General features: G+C 39.8%; 1 protein-coding gene across 3 annotated transcripts in view; it reads left to right on the top strand.

Moving 5' to 3' along the window:
- Positions 1–24,040, top strand: part of Spidr (scaffold protein involved in DNA repair) — a 306,197-nt gene that overhangs the window by 119,872 nt on the left and 162,285 nt on the right. For all 3 annotated transcript variants that reach the window (XM_036196155.1, XM_036196157.1, XM_036196154.1), the window contains exon 8: positions 9,371–9,587. In XM_036196155.1, coding sequence (XP_036052048.1) covers positions 9,371–9,587 — 217 coding nt within the window. The remainder of the gene's footprint in view (positions 1–9,370; positions 9,588–24,040) is intronic.

The raw sequence follows: 24,040 nt of genomic DNA, 5'->3' as shown, positions 1-24,040 counted from the left end.
TTGTCATATAGGTCCTTCCCATGCTTACTTAGAGTCACCCCAAGGTATTTTATATCATTTGTGGCTATTGTAAAGGGTGATGTATCTCTGATTTCCTTCTCAGCCTGTTTGTCTATTGTATATAGGAGGGCTACTGATGTTTTTGAGTTGGTCTTGTATCCTGCTATGTTGCTGATGGTGTTTATAAGCTGTATCAGTTCCTTGGTTGAATTTTTGGGGTCACTCATGTATACTATCATGTCATCTGCAAATAGGGAAAGCTTGATTTCTTCCTTTCCAATTTGTATCCCCTTAATCTCCTTTTATTGTCTTATTGCTCTGGCTAGAACTTCAAGTACTATATTGAATAAGTATGAGGAGAGGGGACAGCCTTGCCTTTTTCCTGATTTTAGTGGTATTGCTTGGAGTTTCTCTCCATTTAATTTGATGTTGGCTGTTGGCTTGCTGCAGATTTCCTTTATTATGTTTAGGTATGTTCCCTGTATTCCTGATCGCTCCAAGACCTTTATCATGAAGGGGTGTTGGATTTTGTCAAATGCCTTTTCTGCGTCTAGTGAGATGATCATGTGGTTGTTTTCTTTGAGTTTGTTTATATGGCGTATTACATTGACGGACTTTCATATGTTGAACCACCCTTGCGTCCTTGGGATGAAGCCTACTTGATCATGGTGGATAATTTGATGTGTTCTTGGAATCTATTTGCCAGTATTTTATTGAGTATTTTTGCATCAATGTTCATGAGGGAGATCAGTCTGAAGTTGTCTTTCTTTGTTGCATCTTTGTTTGGTTTAGGAATCAGGGTACTTGTAGCCTCATAGAAGGAGTTTGGTAATATTTCTTCTGCTTCTATTGTGTGGAACAATTTAAAGAGTATTGGTATTAAGTCTTCTTTGACAATCTGGTAGAATTCTGCAGTGAAACCATCTGGTCCTGGGCTGTTTTTGGTTGGGAGACTTTTAATGACTGATTCTATTTTCTTAGAGGTTATTGGACTATTTAAATGGTTATCTGGTCTTGATTTAACTTAGGTATTTGGTACCTATGCAGAAAATTATCCATTTCTTTTAGATTTTCCAGTTTTGTGGAGTAGAGGTTTTTGAAGTATGACCTGATGATTCTCTGGATTTCCTCATTGTCTGTTGTTATGTCCCCCTTCTCACTTCTGATTTTGTTAATTTGGATGCTCTCTCTGTGTCTTTTGGTTAGTTTGGATAAGGGCTTGTCTATCTTCTTGATCTTCTCAAAGAACCAACTCTTAGTTTCATTAATTTTTTTGTATTGTTCTCTTTATTTCTATTTTATTGATTTCTGCTCTCAATTTGATAATTTCCTGGCATCTGTTCCTCCTGGGAGACTTTGCTTCTTCCTGTTCAAGAGCTTTCAGGTGTGCTGTCAAGTCACTAGTGTGAGATTTCTCCAGCTTCTTTATGTGGGCATTTAGTGCTATGAATTTCCCTCTTAGCACTGCTTTCATAGTGTCCCATAAATTTGGGTATGTGGTGTATTCATTTTCATTGATCTCTAGGAAGTCTTTAATTTCCTTCTTTATTTCAGTTTCTATGAGATTGTAGGTTTTCTATAGTTTTTGTTGTTGTTGACATCTAACTTTAAACCATGGTGGTCTGATAGAACACAGGAGGTTATTCCAATTGTTTTGTATCTCTTGAGATTTGCTTTGTGGCCAAGTATGTGGTCGATTTTAGAGAAGGTTCCATGGGGTGCTGCGAAGAAGGTATATTCTTTTTTGTTTGGGTGGAATGTTCTATAGATATCGATTAAGTCCATTTGAGTCATAACATCAGTTAAGTCCATTATTTCTCTGTTAAGTTTCAGTTTGGGAGATCTGTCCAGAGGTGAAAGTTGAGTGTTGAAGTCTCCCACTATTAATGTGTGGGGTTTTACATGTGATTTAAGCTTTGGTAATGTTTCTTTTACATATGTGGGTGCCCTTGTGTTTGGGGCATAAATGTTCAGAATTGAAACTTCATCTTGGTGGATCTTTCCTGTGATGAGTATGTAATGTCCTTCTCAATCTCTTTTGGTTGATTCTAGTTTGAATTCTATTTTGTTGGATATTAGGATAGCTACACTGCTTGCTTCTTAAGACCATTTGATTAGAAAGTCTTTTCCCAGTCTTTTATTCTTAGGAGGTGTTTATCTTTGAATTTTAGGTGTGTTTCTTGTATGTAGCATAAATATGGATCCTGTTTTCGTATCCTTTCTGTTAGTCTGTGTCTTTGTATAGGTGAATTAAGTCCATTGATATTAAGGGATATTTAACCAGTGATTGTTCATTCCTGTTATTATTTTTAATTATTTGGTGGTAGTGTGTGTGTACTTCTCTTCTTTGTGATTTACTGCTGTGGTGTTATCTATTGCCTGTGTTTTCATGGGTGTATCTGACTTCCTTAGGTTAGAATTTTCCTTCTAGTGCTTTCTGTAGGGCTGGGTTTGTGGATAAGTATTGTTTCAATTTGGCTTTGTCTTGGAAGGTCTTGTTCACTCCATCTATGATGATTGAAAGTTTTGCTGGGTGTATTAGTCTAGGCTGGCATCCATGGTCTCTTAGTATCTGCATTATATCTGTCCAGTTCCTTCTGGCTTTCAAAGTCTCCGTTGAGAAATTGCGTTATTCTGATGGGTTGTCCTTTATAATCACTTGGCCTTTTTCCTTTGCTGCCCTTAATATTTTTTCTTTATTCTGTACATTTAGTTGTTTATTTATTATGTGGTGAGGAGACTTTCTGGGGGGCTAGTCTGTTTGGTGTTCTATAGGCTTCTTGTATCTTCATAGGCATTTCTGTCTTTAAGTTGGCAAAGTTTTCTTGTATGATCTTGTTAAATCTATTTTCTGTGCCTTTGAGTTGGTATTCTTCTCCTTTCTCTATCCCTATTATTTGTAGGTTTGGTCTTTTCATGGTGTCCCAAATTTCTTGGACATTTTGGGTCATGACTTTGTTGGTTTTAGTGTTTTCTTTGACTGATGAATCTATTTCTTCTACCGTATCTTTAATACCAGAGATCCTCTCTTCCATGTCTTGCGTTCTGTTGGTTATACTTGTATCTGAAGTTCCTGTTCATTTACTCAGATTTTCTATTTCCAGCATTCCCTCTGCTAGTGTCTTTTTCATTTTTTCTATTTCCCTCTTCAGGTCTTGGACTGTTTTCCTCATCTGTTTTGTTGCTTTTTCATGATTTTCTTTCAGAGACTTATTGTTTTCTTCTGCTTTAATTGTCCTTTCCTTTAGTTTTTTATAGTGTTCTTCCCATTTTTTGTTTGTCCTCCACTTTATTTTTGATTTCTTCTATATAAGGCTCTAGCCTCTTCATGATGTTACTTATAAGGTTGTTTTCTTTTGCTTCTTCCATTCCGTGATGTTCAGGTCTAGCTGTTGGAGAAAGGCTAGGTTCTGATGATGCTGTATTGCTCTTTATTTTGCTGTATGTACTTCTGCCTTGACATCTGCCCATCTCCTTGTGGATTCATTCTTGGTCTTATCAGTGCACTTTGTCCAGACAGAGCTGACAGATTTAGGGAGCCTCTCTCTGGTGCAGATGGGAGCTCTGGTCCAGATGAGAATGCTGGCCAGATGGAAGCTGGCGGCTGGATTCTGAGTCTCAGGAATCTTTGAGATCTCCTTATCTTGTCCAGATGGGAGCTCCACTTATCCAGATGGGCGTTCTTGGGCAGGATGTAAGCTGTGGTTCAGATGGGAGTTCTGGTGCAGGATGGAAGCTGGGGCCTGGTTTCGAAGTCATCAGAAGTGACTGGTGTCTCTCTGGTGTAGATGGGAGTTCTGGGGCAGATGGGAGCTGGGGGCTTGTCTCTGAGTCTCAGGAAGTGGCTGGGGTCTTGGGTAGATTGGTGTGGGGGCAGGGTGTGGAGATTGCAGGGTCTGCCTACAGTCTTGGAAAAGGGCAGCCTTCCTGCAGGGCCCACCAAATGACCAGAAACTGGGGCCAAGTTGGGGAGGTCTTCCTGGGATGGCTGGTGCCCAGGGGTGGGACCTAGAGGTGGGTGCCTTTCTGATTATAACCCTAGGCACTCACCTCTGATCCAGATGGGAGTTCTGGGGAGGAAGGGAGCTGGGGGCTGGTTTCTGAGTCTCAGGAAGTGGCTGGGGTCTCCGGAAGATACCTGTGGCGGCAGGGTGTGGAGATTGCAGGTCTGCCTGCAGTCTGGGAAAAGGGGAGCCTTCCCGCAGGGCCTGGGGAATGGCCAGAACCTAGGGCCAAGTTGGGCAGGTCTTCCTGGGATGGCTGGTGCCCAGCAGTGGTGCCTAGAGGCGGGTTCCTCTCTGATTATAACCCCAGGCACTCACATGTGGTCCAGATGGGAGTTCTGGGGCAGGATGGGAGCTGGGAGCCCCAGCTTCTCTTTTTTTTTTCTCTCCTTTTTGTTTTTGAGACAGGGTTTCTCTGTGTAGTTTTGGTGACTGTCCTAGATCTCACTCTGTAGTTCTGACTGGCCTTGAACTCACAGATATCCGTCTGGCTTTGCCTCCCGAGTCCTGGGATTAAAGGCATGCGCCATCACTGCGGTCCCCAGATTGTCTTGATAAATCCAGAAATACTTTTTATGGGAATCAATTGAATTCTGTCTTTAAAATATGAAAGGGTAGACTTTTAAAAACTGGGACTGTATATTTTTTTATCAGCTTTTTAAAGATCTACTTTCTTTCTTTTTTTTTTGTTTTTTTTTTTTTTTTTTTTTTTTTGGAGACAGGGTCTCAGTGTGTTGATCAGGCTGGCCTCACATTTACTGAGATCTACCAGTCCTTACCTACTCGGTGTTGGGATTAAAGGCATACACCACCACCCACTCTTGGTCTAATTATCTGCTTTTTATAGCAGTAATTTTGGGGAACAAATGTGGATTCAACTCATCCATTAAAATGGCTTCTTTGTATCCCTTCATGTAGCTAACCTACTTGGTTTTAAATATTTGAATTTCTTTGAAGAAAGCTTCTTCTGGCCTCTCATTGCATGATGTTCTATCAATTTACTTGTGAAGTGTGTTCTATAGCCCTTCAATTACATATTTGACATCATTGCACTGTGAATCTTTGGGCTGAGAACATTCAGAAACAGATACCACTAGTAACATGCCTATCTTTAATTGAAAGTTTTGTGTTTCACATGAAAGATAAGCCATGTATTGCAGCACAAGTTCTAATTGGTCTTAATAATAAAAACCCAGAGTCAGATATCGAGGTAAATGCTGAAAGATCAGAGAAGTAGAGGAGCCAGCCACTAGAAAGACTTCTTACCTCTATGAAATTCCCAGACCTAAGGGGCTGAGCTCCTGTCTCTACCCTTATATTCCTCTCTCTGCCCAGCCATATCACTTCCTGTCTGTCTGTACAGCCCTCCAGACCTCTATGGTTAACTAGTGGCCAGCTCCACCCTCTGATCTTCAGGCACGCTTTATTTGTTAGAGCACATACAAAATATCACCACACTGTATTCTTTCAGCATTCTAGTCTGCTGGTGGGAAACCATTTCTTACATGCTTACCAGCTACAGTCTGATCTTGTTTAGTTTCATATTCTGGAACTCCTGATCATTTTTGTACATGTGCTCTCCTATCCTTGTTGCTTTATTCTATCTGAATGTATTAGCAGACAACAAAGCTCTCCGGGGGCAGAGAGGTGGTTGAGTGTATAAGAGTACTTGCTGCTTAAGGAAAAGGACCTGCATGTAGGTACCAGCACCCAGCCATGTAGATTCAGGCTTGGTTACATGTGTGCTTGTAACCCCATCATAGGAATGGGGGTCAGAGAGAAGAAAATTGCTAAGGATAGGAGTTCTTCCTGTGGAATAAGCCTAAAATTCAGCCAGAAAGCTGATTGTTGTACCCACAGTAATCATGACATTATTTTACCTGTAGGCACATCGTGCCTGGCATTTTGATAATATAGCATTTTTCTAATTCCTTGATTATTTCTATAATTTTATTACAGCCATATTTTTTTTTATATATCACAGCTTTACTTTAGGTAGCAACTTTACAGAGGTTCTATTTCTTCTAGCCTGTGTTTTGTAGTTCTTATAGATTTAATAAAAAACAGACTTGAGCCAGACAGTGGTGGTACACACCTTTAATCCCAGCACTTGGGAGACAGAGGCAGACAGATCTCTGTGAATTTGAGACTAGCCTGGTTTACAGAGTGAATTCCAGGTCTGCTAGAGCTATTACACAGAAATATTCTGTCTTGAAAAAAATAACGTTGACTTGAAAATCCTTTGATAGGCTGATGCTATAAATATACACATGTGCTGGACCAGGCATTGTACCTTATATTTACTGTGTTCCTACTGATTCTCAGTGTCTCAGAGGTAGCTAATACTGTCTTGTTGGAGAGGCTCTTATCATTAGAGAAATACAAATATGGTATTAGGGTATTTTTTAATTTTAGGATTAAAATTTTTTCTTTATTCTTTAAAATTTTCACACAGTATGTTTGGATCATATTCACCCTCAGCATCTTCTCCTAACTCTTCCCGTTACCCCCCATCTCCTTACACCCCCCCAAAGACCATGTTCTGTTTTTTTGGGTTTTTTTTTTTTTGTTGTTGTTGTTGTTGTTTTGCAATAGTCCATGACTCTAATTTGTGCTGCCTACAAATATACTCCCAGTGGTGATGCCATTCAATGGAGCATGGTCAACCTACCAGGAGCCATATCCTTAAAGAAAACTAACTCTCCCTCCCCTAGAAGCCATTCAGCCATCCATAGCTCTCATTTACAGGTTCAGGCTCAAGAATTCATTTTCACTCCGTGCTATAGTGCTGAGTAGCTTAACTTCTGCAGATCTTGTGCACATAGCTAGAGCTGCTGAGTTCATGAATACAGTGATCTTGTCATATTGAGAAAATAGTTTGCTCAGGTCCTCTTTAGCCTATGGCTCTTAAAAACCTTTCTAGCATTGCTTTTGAGAAAGTCCCTAAGTAATTGTTTGTGGCAGTTACTCAAACTATTTCATGGATGATGTGATATTTTGGTTAAGTGCTCCAACATTTATGGAAAATATTGCCCTAGCAGCATAGAAATGACCTTTTTTGAACCATTCATTAAATTGCAAAACAGTATTTTTTGTAAAATGAGTGTCTCTGGTACTCATATCTCTTGGGCTCAAATTAGGAGCTTGCCTCCACCACATAACTTGGCAGACCTTATCCCATGATCTTTTTATCTCTCAGGTAAGTGGAACTGAGACTGCTTTATTTTATTCTACGTAGGCATTCTTTAACTGTGTCACCCAGAACTCCTGCCCAGAAGACAAGACTGTGCTGTCCCTTCCCTACAGCTGTGGTCCCCAGTGCTGCTACCTATCACAGTGTCATATACCTGTTTAGTCACCAAGGAAACTGTGGTGTTCAGGACATGATAATAGTTAACATAAAATAACTTGTTTATTCCCCAAGGTATTTGGTGCTATGCATATTGAGAAAACTTTATCTTGTTTGAAATATTGTTAGTACTTATAACAGTCTTCCAACAAATGAACACTCGACAATAGTGTGGTTCATCCTGTGTTTTTAATTGTATTTTAGTGGTGGAACGCGCTCTACTACTTGTGTATTTCTATAATTGTTTTCCTTTTATGAGCTCTCAGCATGTCTGTATGCTCTAAAGTAACCCCTGAGTGTCTGTTACTTTCTGCTCCTGATAGGTAGTTCTGCTGCATGTCTAGTGTGATGCAGAGCAGATATTGTAGCTACAAGACGGGGAACCTATATAGCTGATTACCTGGACTTGAGCTGGGTGACCAGTACTCAATAAATTAGCTGGTCATGAAGCCCTGGATAGTGCCTTCTGTAAGCAAGATATAGGTCTGATGGTAGTTTTACAGTGTTTAATATAAACCCCCTAATAAAAGCACAAGTTTTTAACACCTTTGAAAATATGTCCAAAAATACACCTATGGCCACTGTAGTCTCTACATATACCACTTTTCCTTTTGTTTCTAAAAACCCTAATTTTCTAGCCACTGTTTGGCTGCCTTGCCCTCGAGAAATATCTAGAATAAAATGACTTTCATGGATCCTAACTTCTTTTTATGTTCACCATTGAAAAGCATGTGCTGTGCCAGAGTCAATATGCTTACTCTTTAGCCAGTGCTTGTCTTAGAAGTTTGTCTTTACACCTCCATTTTTTTCTCACACCATGACCACCAGCAGCCTGACATTGCACATGCTCATGTCCTTCCCTAACTATGTTTCCTTCCTATCCTCAAGCCAGACAGGTACAAACTGTGAGAAGCAGTCATCCTGAACAGTTCCCTGACCAGTTGGTGGCCTGCTCAGTGTGCAAACCTATACTCCAGCACTTAGTCAGGAGAGGGACGGGAAGATTGAGACCAAGAAAACAAATGAGGCAAAAGTGAGAGAGGAAGAAGTAGATACGGAAGTAAAACTATGTAACTTAGAATTTGGCTTTTGGTCTTTTTGTTGTTAATCTACAGTGGTTGAGAGTTATTTGCAGGTCTATTTTCATTATCCCACTTAACTAATTTTTTTATTTTAAAAATTAAACAGTAATAGAAAAAGATAAAATTATTCATTACTAATAACCCATGTTAACCTTTGCCATTATGCCTTTATGTGTGTTTAGTTGTAAAGATTTGAAATTTCCCCACTTTCATCTGCGTCACAGCCTTCTTTGTCCCTCCTCAGAGACATCACCCACTGTGTCTTTTTTGTGCCCTCTGCTGTGTTTTCACTTCCTTCCAGCATGCTCCCTCCTTCCCTTCCCTTTTTTGTTGTTACCGATTAGCTTTTAACTCGGGATTCTATTGATTTAGTCTCCCAAATAGCTAGGATTACAGATGACATCTACCACACCCAACATGAGGACTCTGCAAAGATTTTGACTTTCACTGGGAATATTTTGTGTGCCCTACCCTCCTTCAACCACTTGAGTTTATGAGGTGAACCACACACATACTAGGTAAATAGTCTATAATTGACCTAACACTCCCAGTTCTTTGCACTTTTACATTGCTATAGTGCATGTGTCCATAACTATTATCGAATTGGTTCACCTTAGTTTATCTTGTAATTCTCTCAGAAGTTCACTGGAGCAAGTGACATGATCTATTCCATAGATGAGAAAATGGAGGAGTTGAAATCTATGTAATTTGGCCAATTCTATAAGAAAGGCACCACTGGAATCCAAATCAAATTCTACCTTTTTAAATCCTTACCCCAAACACCCCAAAGTCCATGAACATCCCTGTATTAGTTTCATTTTCTGTCATTGGTACACAGTTTCTGACAGGAACAATTGAGGCCAATATAGATTTTTGTTCACAAAATATGTAGAACACTTCTAAATGTGTTCCCCCCTTCTGTCTTCAACTTCTAGGCAGAAAATCTGGTGTATTAACTGTGAAGATTCTAGAGCTACATGAGGAATGCACTATGCAAGTTGCAGTGTGTGAGCAGTTAGCAGGGCCACCAACCAGCCCTCCCAGAGGAATAGCTCCTAGACTCCAGGCCTGCCTGAAGGTTCTCTTTACCAGAGAGACTGCAGACCACCTGAGGGGGCATCCCCAGGACATCATTTACATCTTCCCTCCTTGGTGAGTACAGCAAACCTTGTCCAAGTCAACTGTGCATCTGCCTCCTAAGGGGAAACAGTTTCACTAGGGAAACTTCTGTGATTTTACTAGAGACATGCTAAGTGGGGAAAGCCAGGATGCGTTACTTATCTTATGTGACTGAAGTGCTGAACTGTGTCCTTTGGAACTGGAGATTCTATAATCTGGATTTAGGGAGGAGGAAAAACAGCCATTTGAGGGTTCTTGTCCAAGAGGTGTGTTGTATGAGCTATGATCTGGCCATTTGTATTTTTATTCTTCTTGGGAAAATAGGGTAGTAGTAGATCTTATGTGAAAATAAGATAATACGTATTAATTTGTCATTTTCTTGGTAGTCATTTAAGAGGGAAATATAAACAGATTGGATTAATATAATCTGTTATATTATAGTATATAATATAATAATATTTCTATAAGTATATAATATAATATAATCTGTTACCAAAAGAACGTAAATATAAAAAGAATGGATTAACTATACATAATATAGTTTGAACTCCAGGAGCATAAATAATCATTCCTGGACCAAAATTTACCAGAAATTCTAATGTTTGCTTTCTTTTGCTTGAGAGATTAGTTTTTACTATGAAAAAAACAACTTTATTGCTTTTGATGGATATTTATTATTAACTTTATTGGTAAAAAGTTTTACCTATGAAATTCTTAGACTCTTGGATTTGACATTGGCTACGATGTTAAACACTGGGCTTACCTTCCATAGGAGCTCCTTTAGAGCACCATGGCCAGGGACTGTTTCTGGTCTGCAGTGACTTCTTCCTGGTTCTTAGCATCGCTTGTAGAAGGGCCTCAGCTACCTGAGAATAGGGTGCCTGGCTCGTTACCTTCTTACCCCTTTCCTTGTTCTTTTCTCCTGGATAGTTTTGTTTTTAATTCTTTGAGTATTTTTGTTACCTAATTGGAGTGTAGACTTAAAAAGAGGGTTGCAGAGTCTTGTATTTGCCCCAGAAATGATATGTGAAATCTGTCTGTTTATATGCTATGCTGTGCTGTAAGAATGGATTCTCTCTCAAGGAAAAGAATCCAGAATGTGCTAATCAGGTCAAGTGGCAGCGTATTTTAATGCTGTCATTAGGCATTTTAGCAAACCTACAGATGTGAAAATATGTAAAATAAAGGCAATGTCATGAATTTCCTCAGAGTTTCTTGGTGTGTCTTTCTTAAAATGACTACCTCAAAAGAAAGGAGGATTAGGAATTGAGCTCGTGCTGGAGCATCTGCCTGGCATGCATAAGGCTAATTCATTCCCTAGTACTGGGAAAGAGAGAGACAAGGTAGTTGGGAGGGAGGGGGAGATCAAGTTAGATATATAAACATAATCAGTAACTGCAAACACGTGAAAGAAGCTTGTTCTTCTAAGTGTTAGTGATGCCAAATAAGATACAGCATTTGGATGTCCCTAAATGTTTCTAGGACCTTGTTTAACCCTTTGTCTTAATTTTTCTGTTGCTGTGATATGACACTAAGACAACATTAAAAACTTATTTGAGGGGGATGGAGAGATTGTTCAGCGGTTAAGAACACTGGCTGCTTTTCCAGAGGATTTGGGTTCAATTCCTAACACCCATGTGGTAGCTCACAACTGTCTGTAACTCCAATTCCAACCCACACATAGACCTACATGCAGGCACAATACCAGTGCAAATAAAATAAAAATAAGAAAAAAAAAAGAAACTAAAAAAAAAATTATTTGAGGCTTCTAGTTTCAGAGGGTTAGAGTTCGTTTGCCATCGTGGCAGGTAGCATGGTGGCAGGCAGGGACTGACAAAGTCTCTGAAAGCAGTCTCACTTCTAGAGACACAGCCAAAGATAGTTGTGTAGCTTGGTCTGTTTCTGGCTCCTAACAATGGCACCAGGATCTATGCCAGGCACACGAGCTGACATTTTGGAACCTGTTACCCATGGTAGGATGCTTTCTTCAGCCTTGATGGAGAGGGAGGATCTTGGTCCTGCCTCAGCTTGGTGTGCCATGCTATGTTGACTCCCAGGGGAGGTCTTATCCTTTCTGAGGAATGGATGAGAGGGTTGGGGGTTGAAGAAAACGGAATGAGAGGAAGGAGGGATAACTATGATTGGTATGTAAAATTAAAAAATTAATAATAATAATAATAAAAAGACAGTCTCAGAATGGAAGGAGACTTTTAACACTTCAAAGCCTACCCCCACTGGCACACCTTCTTCAGCAAGGCCATATCTCCCAGTTCTTCCCAATCAGTTCCACCAACTAGGGACCAAGTATTCAGATGTATGAGTTCTTAGAATCCATTCTCTTTTAAGCCACACGTCATTAAAATCCAAACAGCCTGGATAGCCATTAACATGGAGTGGATTAAATTATTTGCTGCACATTTCTGAAATGTACAGTAATTTATTCCAGAGATAGTGGTATATAATATCTCCATTTCTAGAACAATGTCCCTGTCACAAAGAACAGGTCAGTATTCAAGGTCCCCCAGGGAAGGAGAAGCCATAAAATTCCTAGGTTGGTGAGACAGTCTAGGTCTTCTGGGCTGTACTAGCAGTACTATTACCTTGGTCATTCTCTCAATGGCAGCAGATAAATTTGCACTAGCTCCTTAGTCTGTTCAAGCTTCCTTAAGAAAATGCTACCTTATCTTGTTAAACAATAGAAATTAATTTCTCCCAATTGTGGATGATGATAGCCGAGGTCAAGGTGCCAGCAAGATAGATTTCCTCTGAATCTCTCCTTGGCTGTTGGAACATAACCCACTGGGTGTCATCTTTCGGGATCTTTCCTGTGTGTGTCCGCTCCTGGTGTCTGTCTGTGCACAGATTTCTCATCCTTTTAAGGATCTGTCAGATTCAGTTGAGCCCACCCTACAGGCCTCACTTTAACTTAACTGCCTCCTAGTGCCCTGGGCTAGGGTTTCAACACAGGAGTTTTGTAGGGACTTAGTTCAGCCCTTATTCCTACTGTGAGAGTGACTATGTTTTCTGCTGAGTAGTTTTAATTCTGTGACCAGGTACGTCAACTGATTTTTCTGTCTTTACATGGCCCAAAGTATCATAAATAGCAACGTCTTAAGGAGCTTCTTGAAATGTATTATATGTTGTTATATAGAGACTTAGAATTTTTTTTTTTTTTTTTTTTGCCAGAGCTGATGATTGAACCCAGGGCCTTACGCTTGCTAGGCAAGCGCTCTACCACTGAGCTAAATCCCCAACCCCGAGACTTAGAATTTTTAAAAACATTTTTAAAATTGCATATGTGCATATATATCTGTGTAGATTGGGGAGTGTATGTGCATGAGTGCAGTTTCCCTCAAAGGCCAGAAAAGGCAATCAGATCCCTGAGAGCTGGAGTCATAGGCCGTTGTGAGCCACTCTACCCTGGTGCTGGGATCCAGCTTGGGTTCTCTGTAAGAGCATATGCATTCTTAATCCCTTGAGCCATATTTCCACCCTCTAAAGTTGTAATGGTCTTCCTTTATTGCAAAGAGAAATTTCCTTGATGAGGGGTGAAGACTACACTTACCTGTGGGCATAAGGGCAGATGTTTATAGATTATTGTTATAAGACACATAATTCAGATAAAAATATACTACTTAACACATAGGGTTTTAATGCCATTCTGGTTCATATGCTTCATTGCTGGGTAGGACTGTAGGTTGCCTCCCTCCTTTGGAAGCTTGATGCTGCCTTTCTGTTGCCATAAAAGCTAGTCCCAAGGAGGAGGCTTTCAGGTCAGTTCCATCTCAGGAGGCTCTGAGCACTATTTCTGAAGTGCATGGTATCTTCAGTAATCAAGACTGACCTTCTACCTCTGGGAGAGAACCAAAGGCAACAGCAATAGGCTGTATGTTTGGGGCATTTCTTAGACAGCCTTAGCCACAACTCCAAATAGGACTTCTCATGTCTAGTATTGGGATTTTTTTTTGTTAGAGGATCTGCCGATGAGAAAAGTTCATTATACACACACACACACACACACACACACACACACACACACACACACACACACATACATACACACATACACACACACGCACACACACACACACACACATACACATGTATGTGTGTATATATATATATATATATACTGAATTATGTGGAATATAGTATTTTAGGTAAATAGTTAATAGCATGATTCTTTGTAGATTTTTTTCAGCCATCCATATTGTTATTTTACCTCCCTCTTACCCTCCCTCTTTCTCCTGTATTTACCTCCTTCCCCTTTTCCCATTTCCCTGGTCAGATTATTTGTATTCTATTAATCCCCTCTCTATTACTTCCCAGCTCCCCATCCTGGCATTGGTTCTGTTTACTTTCCTTGTATCTGTAGTTACTATAGGCAATGTTACTCACATCTGAATATTTGGAGCTAGGAACAGCCAGAAAGAGAGGTCTGGGTTACCTCATTCAATATGATCTTTTCTAGTTCCATCTATTTCCTCCAGTTTCATGATTTCACTATTAATTACAGTTGAATAATATTTCATTGTGTAGATGTACCATGATTTTATTATCCATTTGTTGGTTGTTTCTATTTCCTCTCTGTTAAATCAGTAATGAACATGGCTGAGTTGTTACCTGTGGAATAGATACCATGTCCTTTGGGCACATGCCAGTGAGTGGTATAGCAGAGTAATGGTAGATTTATTTTTTGCTTTTGGAGAATTCTCCACACTGATTTCCATGGTGGCTGCCTGATTTGCCATCCCATCAACAGTGAATGAGTGGGTCCCTTTTACTCTGCATTCCCTCCAGCATTTGCTGTTGGTTGTTGCACTGATCTTTGCCATTCTGACTGGGAAAAGATCAAATCTCAAAATTGTTTTGGTTTATATTCCTCTAATTGCTAGGTATATGAACATTTTTTTTTTTTTTTTGAGATGTTTCTTAGGCATTCTTTTTTTTCTTTTGAGAATCCTCTATTCAGGTCCTAGGGTCTTTTTTTTTTTTTTTTTTTTTAAGTTCTTTGTATATTCTGGATACTAACCCTCTTCAGATGTATAGCTGTCAAAGACTCTCTTCCACTCTGTGACCTCCCTCTTCATCCAATTGATTGTATCATTTACTGCGCAGAGGCTGTTTAGTTTTATGAGGTCCTACTTGTTAATTGTTGGTCTTAGTTCCTTGGCAAATGGCGTCCTCCTTAGGAAGCCCTTTACTAGCCCCTGTATCATGTAGGGCACTGCTATGTTTTCTTCTAGTAGTTGTAGCATTTTAGGTTTCCTATTTAGGCCTTTGATCCAGCTGGAACTGATAGATACTAGTTGTCCTTGGGTGTCTGTTACTATGAAGAGACACTGCGGCTGTGGTGACTCTTGCAAAGAAAACTTTTCATTGGAGTGGCTCACTTACAGTTCAGAGGTTTAGTCCATTATCATAGCAGGACACAGCGGCTGGAGGCAGACATAGTGTTGGAGAAGTAGCTGAGAGTTGTTGTGCAGGCAACAGGAAGTGGTCTGAGACACGGGGCGTGACTTGAGCATATATGAGACCTCAAAGCTCGCCCTCAGAGTGACACACTTCTCCAGCAAGGCCACACCTACTCCAGTGAGGCTACTTCCTAATAGTGCCACTCTCTTTAGGGACCGTTGTCTTTCAAACCACCACCTCAGTCTAATTTCATTCTTCTACACATGCTATCTTTTTCTCTAGCACGTGTTAATTGTAGGCAGCAAAGGGATGGATTTTGTTTCTTGATCCATTCAGTCAGTCTTTGTATTTTATTTTGGGAATTGAGGCCTTGATATTTAAAGTTATTATTGAAGTTGTAGTCATCATGTTATTGAATTTTTGTGTTCTCTGTTGTATTTGGGATTTTAATAGTTATGGCTTCATATTTCTTTCCACAGTCTCTCTGTTATGTCCATCTATCTTATCAGCCCCAAACAGTGCTTCCTATACTTTTCCTTAGATTCAGTTTCTTGGATATAATTTTTTTTAGGCTTTTTATGTCATGGAAAAAATTTTTTCCTCCTTCAATTATGGCAGATAGGATTTCTGGGTAGTATTAGTAGGTAGTTAATACTGGTATTAGTATAGTTAGTAGTTTGATATTAGCGTAGGATGGCTGACATAGTCTTCTAGGACTTGGAATGCATTGCTCCTGGCTCTTCTGGCTTCCCAAGTTTCCATAGAGAAATCAGCAGTTATTCTGATGCCTTTTCCTTTATATGTCACTTGTGGTTTGTTTTTTATTTTTCCTCTCTTGTACTTTCTTTGTTCTATATAGTTAGTGTTTTAAATATGATATGCTGTGGGGATTTTCTTTTTTGGTGGTTTCCTGTGATTCTTATATCTGTGTGTGTGTGTGTGTGTGTGTGTGTGTGTGTGTGTGTGTGTGTGTGTCTGTGTGTGTCTGTGTGTCTGTGTCTTTCTTTAGTTTGGCATAGTTTTCTTTATGACCTTGTTGAAGTTCTGGTTTTATGTCATTGGCTTGGGGTTCCTTTTTCTCTTTTGTTCCTATACTTTTGAAGATTGGAATTTTTCATGATGTTCCACATGTCCTTTTTGTTCCTTTCTTGTGCTTCAATTTTTAATATGTTCCTTGCTTTTTTGGTCTAAATGATCTATTTTATCTTTGAGACCTCATATTATATCTTTTGCTTGAGTCATTTCTACTTGAAGTCTTTGTTTTGAGTTTTGTACTTGGGCCAATCCCAACTTCATTTGAGCTTGAGTCCTCTTCAGTGTTTCTGTGTCTATTCAATTTCATTTTCAAGTCCTGGATTTTCTGTCAAGTCCATCAGCCTTATGTTTGTATTTTCTTTTTCATCACTGAGGTGTTTATTTTCTCATTATGCTCCTTTTCCTTGATTTTCTTGAGCTGTTTCTTTGTGTCTTCTTTAAACTTTGAGGAGGTTTATGGTGATTCTTTATTTCTATGTACTGGAGTTGATCTGGGTAATTCTCATTGGGCAAACATATTGTTGGTATTCCTGCAATGAGATCCACAAAGGACTTAGTTAGTTCTGAGTATGTTGTGGATGGAACAGGGCTGAAGAGAAGGGGAGATGTGGGGTGGGTTTGGTCTACAGGTTGGGAATGCCTTGAGTTGAATGGAATCATGTAGACAGAGACAGGGCTGGTGTACAGGATGTGCTTCTTGCTCTATGGTGAAGGCAGGGAAGAACAGATCGGGCTGGTGCACTGGTTGTGCAACTCAGACATAATTTCGTGGATTGCAGAAAAGGTGTTTATGATAAAATGTATTTATAAAAAGGTCACAGGTACTGAGCAGGCTAGATTCTGGAGGGGGATCTGGGATGTCTGGGTATGGAATGGGGTGGTGGATGTGGTTCAAAGGGTCATGTGGGTGGATGAAGATAGGGCAGGTTCTGGTGGAAGCCTAGACATTGACTGTGATTCAGGAGGAGGACTTAGCAGGGGCACAGGATGTCTGACCTAATGGGAGCCTAGAGTTTGGCTGCTGCAAGGTGCTAGTGGTCAGATTAGGCTGGAGCACTGGCTAGATCTGATGGGATTCAAAAAAAAGTATTGGTTATTGGAGTATATTTACCAGGATATACCCTGGAGGAGAATGTGGCAAGTCTGAGTGTGGAATGGGATGGTGGTATGCAAAGGATAGACAATTTCTGAAAGAAGCCTCGATGTTGGCTATGGTGTAGGAGAGGTATTGTGACTGGGCTGGGGCAAGGAAATTTGTACCCTGTGATAGCTATTAAAAGTTGCCAGTGGCTGGACTGGGTTAGGCTACTGGCTATAGGACCCAGGCTAAATCTGGGTTTTTTTTTTTTTGAGAAACAGTTATGGGTTATAGGTGGTATTTACCAGGCTAGAACCTGAAGGGGGACATACAAAGTCTGGGTATGGAGTGAGGTGGTGGAGGCAGCCTCTGTTGGCTGTTTTCTAATCATCATCTGTTTATCTACTACTCTTGGTGAGATAATGTGTCTCACATATACTCATATAATTGTGTTCATATTGTTTCTTCATGTATAGGGTTTCTTTAAATAATTTTGAAAATGTGGCTATGAATTCTTTCAGTTTGTGATTTTTATGAAAGACCTTTATTTTGTTTTCAATTCTGAGGAATAACTTCTGGATATACTGTGTTGAAAATTATTGTTGTTTAGGCCTTGGAATACATTATTACATGTCCTTCTGGCTTTAAAACCCTTTCTGCTGAGATTTAGCTGTCATTTTTGTGGCTTTGCCTTTCAAGCATTTTCAGGCTTCTTTCTTGCAGCTTTCTCTATTCTCTGTTTTGTGTTTTTGGAACCAGCAATATAACTTCAAGAGTTTATTTTCTAGTTATAAATGCTTAAGCATCTCTGCATTCTTCCCATAACTAAATGTTCTTGACTTTTCCAATATTTGGAAACCTTTTATTTCTCTGAATCTGTTTTCTATACTTTTAGCCTGCTCATCTATTCCTTTGTCTGAAGTATCCCAAAGATAATCCCTCCCTTCCTCCCTCCTTCCTTCCCTCCCTCCCTCCCTCCCTCCCCTACTCCCTCCCTCCCTTCCTCTATTGCTACCTGAGTGTAATAATTCATCAGCTTGTCTCAATATATTTGTTCATTTTCTGCTGGACTTAGTCTTTTGGTGGGGCTTTCAAGTAATGTTTTGTGTTTGATTTTGACTTGCTGAGCTTGTCATTTGTTTATTTTTGTAACTTATTGAAATATTTTATGCCCTGTGTCTTACTTAGGGTTTCTATTGCTGTGAAGAGACACCATGACCATGGCAATTCTTATAAAAGAAAACATTTAATTGGGTCTGGGTTATAGTTTCAGAGGTCTGGTACATTATTATCATGGTGGGACATGGTGGAGTGCAGACAGACATGGTGCTCGAGAAGGAGCTGAGAGTTCTACATCTTGATCTATAGGCTGCAGAAGAGGCCGGTGTACTAGGCATAGGTTGAGCATATATAAGACCACAAAGCCCGCCTCCATGGTGACATGCTTCTTCTAACTAAGGCCACACCTACTTGTAAAGATTTATCACTCGAATTTTTTAATAAAATGCTGACTGGCCAGTAGCCAGGCAGGAAGTATAGGCAGGGTGAACAAGCTAAGAATGCTGGCAAGAGGAAGGGCAGAGTCAGGAGTTGCCAGCCAGATGCAGAGGAAACAAGATGAGAATATCAGACTGAGAAAAGGTACCAAGCCATGTGGCTAAACATAGATAATAATTATGGATTAATTTAAGTGTAAGAGCTAGTCAGTAATAAGCCTGAGCTAGCAGCTAAGCCGTTATAATTAATGTAAGTTTCTGTGTGGAAATTTGGGAAGTGGCTGCTGGGTATTTGGGAGTTGTTGGTTGAATAGAAACTTCCACCTATACCTCCTAATATTGCCACTCCCTATGGGCTAAGCATTCAAACATATGAGTCTATGGAGGACATACCTCTTCAAGCCATCACAACCTGTACTGTTACTTTTGATTCAGTTAGTTATGTCTTCATTGAATTCACTGCTGAGCTTAAAATTTAGCCTTGGGATTTTTTTTTCTCCATCCTCCTCTTTCAACTTTAGGAGTTAGGATCTTTTAGGGGAGTCATGTCATGTTACCTTATGTTTTTTTTTTTAATTTTAATTTTTTTGTTTTGTTTTTCGAGACAGGGTTTCTCTGTGTAGCTTTGCAACTTTTTCCTGGAACTCACTTGGTAGCCCAGGCTGGCCTGGAACTAACAGAGATCCACTTGCCTCTGCCTCCTGAGTGCTGGGACTAAAGGTGTACGCCACCACTGCCTGGCGTTACCTTACTTTTTGAATACTTCTTTTACTATGTTGCTTAACTTTTGCTGTAAATATCTCTTCCACTTTGATACAATGCTCTCATTGATAGTTATTTCACAGGGCTTGGTGTCCAATACCATTCAGAGAAGGTATAATAAGGCACCATAACAACAGCATGAGGAAAAACATAGGTAACATATTATGATTTTTAATCTTCATTGTTAGCCTGACTGGATTTAGACATGGATACATACATCTGAATGTATCTATGGGGAACTTTCTAGAAAGGTTTAACAGAGAATGGGGGACTCACCCAGAGTGTCCCTGGCACCGTTTCATGATGAGTGAGAAGGTTGGTACAGTGTGACCAGCTGCCTCCATTCCTGCATCCATGTCTTCATGCCTCCATGATGGGCTAGACCCACAAACTGTGAACCAGAATAAACCCTTCCATCCTTAAGTTGTTTTTTTTTTTTTTTGCCAAGTTTAATGTCAGATGACAGCACCAAGAAAATTAACTAATACAGAAAATACAATTAGAAAAAAATTACATAGATCTCATTCCTTTCTCTGTCATTGGGTGATCCCTGTGTCTTTCTTAGAGTCCTGTTTTCTAGGTAGCCTCCCTGGAGTTGTGTAGCAGTCTAGTCATCTTTGTTTTACATCTAGTATCCTCCTATGAGTGAGTACATACCATGTTTGTCTTTCTGAGTCTGGGTTACCTCACCCAGGATGATTTTTTCTAGATCCATCCATTTGCCTGCAAACCTCATGATGTCATTGTTTTTCTCTGCTGAGTAGTACTCCATTGTGTATATGTACCACATTTTCTTTATCCATTCTTCAGTTGAAGGGCATCTAGGTTGTTTCCAGGTTCTGGCTATTACAAACAATGCTGATATGAACATAGCTGAGCAAATGCCCTTGTGGTATGATTGAGCATTCCTTAGGTATGTGTCCAAGAGTGCTACAGCTGGGTCTTGGGGGAGATGGATTCCCAATTTTCTAAGGAAGCGCCATATTGATTTCCAAAGTGGCTGTACAAGCTTGCTTCCCCACCAGCAGTGGAGGAGAGTTCCCCTTGCTCCATATCCTCTCCAGCATAAGCATGTCTTCTGTGGTTTTGATCTTAGCCATTCTGACAGGAGTAAGGTAGGATCTCAGAGTCATTTTGATTTGCATTTCCCATATAATTAGGGATGTTGAGCAATTCCTTAAATGTCTTTCAGCCATTTGAGCTTCCTCTGTTGAAAATTCTCTGTTTAGCTCTATAGCCCATTTCTAAATTGGACTGTTGGGCATTTTGATGCTAATTTCTTGAGTTCTTTATATATTCTGGATATCAGCCCTCTGTCAGATGTGGGGTTGGTGAAGACCTTTTCCCATTCTGTAGGCTGTCGCTTTGTCTTGTTGACCGTGTCCTTTGCTCTACAAAAGCTTCTCAGTTTCAACAGGTCCCATTGATTGATTGTTTCTCTCAGTGTCTGTGCTACTGGTGTTATATTTAGAAAGTGCTCTCCTATGCCATGCCAATGTGTTCAAGACTACTTCCTACTTTCTCTTCTTTCAGGTTCAGAGTAACTGGATTTATGTTGAGGTCTTTGATCCACTTGGACTTAAGTTTTGTGCATGGTAACAGATATGGATCTATTTGCAGCCTCTACACATTATGCCAGCACCATTTGATGAAGATGCTTTCTTCTTTCCATTGTACATTTTTGGCTTCTTTGTCAAAAATTACATGTTCATCGGTGTGTGGATTAATGTCAGGGTCTTCAATTCGATTCCATTGGTCCACATGTTGGTTTTTATGCCAGTACCAAGCTGTTTTTATTATGGTAGCTCTATAGTAGAGCTTGAGGTTGGGGATCATGATGCCTCCAGAGGTTGTTTTATTGTACAGGATTCTTTTGGTTATCCTGGGTTTTTTGTTTTTCCATATGAAGTTGAGTATTATTCTTTCCAGGTCTGTCAAGAATTGTGTTGATAATTTGATGGGGATTGCGTTGAATCTGTAGATTGGTTTTTGTAAGATCGCCATTTTTACTATGTTAATCCTGCCTATCCATGAGCATGGGAGATCTTTCCATTTTCTCACATCTTCTTCAATTTCTTTTTTCAGGGACTTAAAGTTCTTGTCATATAGGTCCTTCCCATGCTTACTTAGAGTCACCCCAAGGTATTTTGTATCATTTGTGGCTATTGTAAAGGGTGATGTATCTCTGATTTCCTTCTCAGCCTGTTTGTCTATTGTATATAGGAGGGCTACTGATGTTTTTGAGTTGATCTTGTATCCTGCTATGTTGCTGAAGGTCGTTTATAAGCTGTATCAGTTCCTTGGTTGAATTTTTGGGGTCACTCATGTATACTATCATGTCATCTGCAAATAGGGAAATCTTGATTTCTTCCTTTCCAATTTGTATTCCCTTAATCTCCTTTTGTTGTCTTATTGCTCTGGCTAGAACTTCAAGAACTATATTGAATAATTATGGGGACTGAATAGCTTGGACTGTTTGGGAGACACCCAGGCAGTGGGACCGGGACCTGTCCTTAGTGCATGAGCTGGCTGTTTGGAACCTTGGGCTTACACAGGGACATTTTGCTCAGTCTGGAAAGAGGGGACTGGACCTGCCTGTACTGAATCCACCATGTTTAAATGAATCCCTAGGGGTGCCTTGATCCTGGAGGAGATGGGAATGGGGGTGAGAGGCTGCGGAGAAGGCGGGAGTGGGGCAGGAGTGGGGAGGACAAGGGAACCCATGGCTGATATGTAAAATTAAAACACAAATATCCATATAAAAATAAAATTTGAAATAAAAAAGAAAAAAATTACTGTATCAATCTAAAAATTACTCACCAATAAGTTATAAATAATAAAATGGTGAAACAAAATGAGGGGCGGGGAAAGGAAAGCAAGACAGCAAGGAAAGAAAAACCGGGTGACTGGAAAATGAAATACAGAGAAGAACAAGAATTTTAAAATATTAAGTTGATTTTAAAAGTAAATAAATTAGCTAAAAATAACGAAAAATAACTCGAAAGTATTCCTAGCTGTAGAACTTTCATTGGAAAAACTTCTTTCCATGTTTTCTCATACTGGGGTCTGCCAGGTTGCATGGTATCTGGGGTTGATTGTCACTTCTCTTTGTTCCCACCAGAAAGTTGATGTCTGAGAGCTGAGAGCTGGGCAGTCAGTGGTATGTTGTCAGGTACAGGGCTTAACAGGGCTACATTTTTTTTTAGAAATGTTACAGATATGCTTATTTGCTAATCCCAATGAGTTTCACATCCTGAGTGTCTTACTGTGTGTCCTTCGTGGTCTGTATACCATGAGGTGTTGTGAATTCCCATCTCTAAATGTGAGGACCAAACAGATTATTGAATTCTTCACTAGCTTTGTTAAATCATGTAAAGTCACAGGAACTGAGCAGTCCACAGGCTTCTGACTCATCCCTAGAAATAAAATTTAACCTCTGAAAAGGGAACTGCAGAAACTGAGCAGTCTGTTGCCTTCAGGTTGCACATTCTCCAATGCAGTACCAGCAATAATTGTAGGTCAGGAATCTGGTTCAAAGACATCAGAGTTAGTTACCAAACACAGTCCTATCAATAGCTCAAGCTCTCCACAAAATAAAACTTAGAAAGTTTTTCTCTTTTCATGATGATCTTTTGTGTCCATTTCCTATCTTACACTGACAGGGTATCCCCAAGGATCCTGGATTGTGACTGATCCATGTTTTCTGAGGCCAATCTCAAATAATCAGCCTCTTCTTGCAATGGAGCCCTGGGTAAGGTAAATGCTGTAGTGAATTTCTTCTCTAGAGTGAGCCAATAATTCAGGAGGAGCCTCTATCATACTAAGCCTTCCCACAGAGGTTTCTGTGTGGCTGTGATGGCCAGTGTCCTGTTATTGGGGCCACCTTTACTTATAGGATCCTTGCAGTGTCAGGTTCTGCTCTTTCATAAGGCAACCAAAATTGTCTGTCAGACAAAGCTGTTGTTTCTGGAACATAGATAAAATTGGCAGTTAGTGATAAAAGATGAAAATGGGCATTGTTGCATGTGCCTTGACAACAAGTATTGTTTAAAGAGTCTCTTTTAGGCTAAAATGAAAAGATAGCAACATCTTGAAACCAAAAGAAAAAGAAATAGACAATAATAGTGTTAATGGTTTTTGGGTTTTGTTTGTTAGTTTGTTTTGTTGTTGTTTTTGGTTTGGTTTTTTGAGACAGGGTTTCTCTGTGTAGACCTGGCTGTCCTGGAACTCTCTTTGTAGCCAAGGCTGGCCTCAAATTCAAATAGATCTGCCTGCCTCTGCCTCCTGAGTGCTGGGATTAAAGGTGTGTGCTACCATTGCCCAACATTAGACAATACGGGTAAAGATAGAGATAGATAAATATAAAAGCCATTTTTTCTTGCAGTTTTGGTATTATTTATAATTTTTGTCATGTATGATTATGCAAATGCACTCTGTACTAATGATAAATTTATGTTAATAGGTATATAATGTATAAAGAGTAATCTGTGACAACAACATGAAGAAAGGAGGGATAGAGAAGTGTAAGAGCAGGATACTTGCATACCATTGAAACTTGCTCAGTATTAGACAAAATAAGTTCTTAGCAGTTCAGGATATTGATTCAAATCCCAAAGATAAAAATTAAGAAAATGACTAAATGCCATGAGCTGAATCAGCACGTAAAAGTGCTTTGTGTGTAAGCTTGACAACCTAGTTCG

Source organism: Onychomys torridus, chromosome 8, assembly GCF_903995425.1.
Source record: "Onychomys torridus chromosome 8, mOncTor1.1, whole genome shotgun sequence".
Classification (NCBI taxonomy): domain Eukaryota; kingdom Metazoa; phylum Chordata; class Mammalia; order Rodentia; family Cricetidae; genus Onychomys; species Onychomys torridus.
The sequence above is the reverse complement of the archived record's forward strand: the minus strand, read 5'-3'. Positions and strand labels throughout refer to the sequence as shown.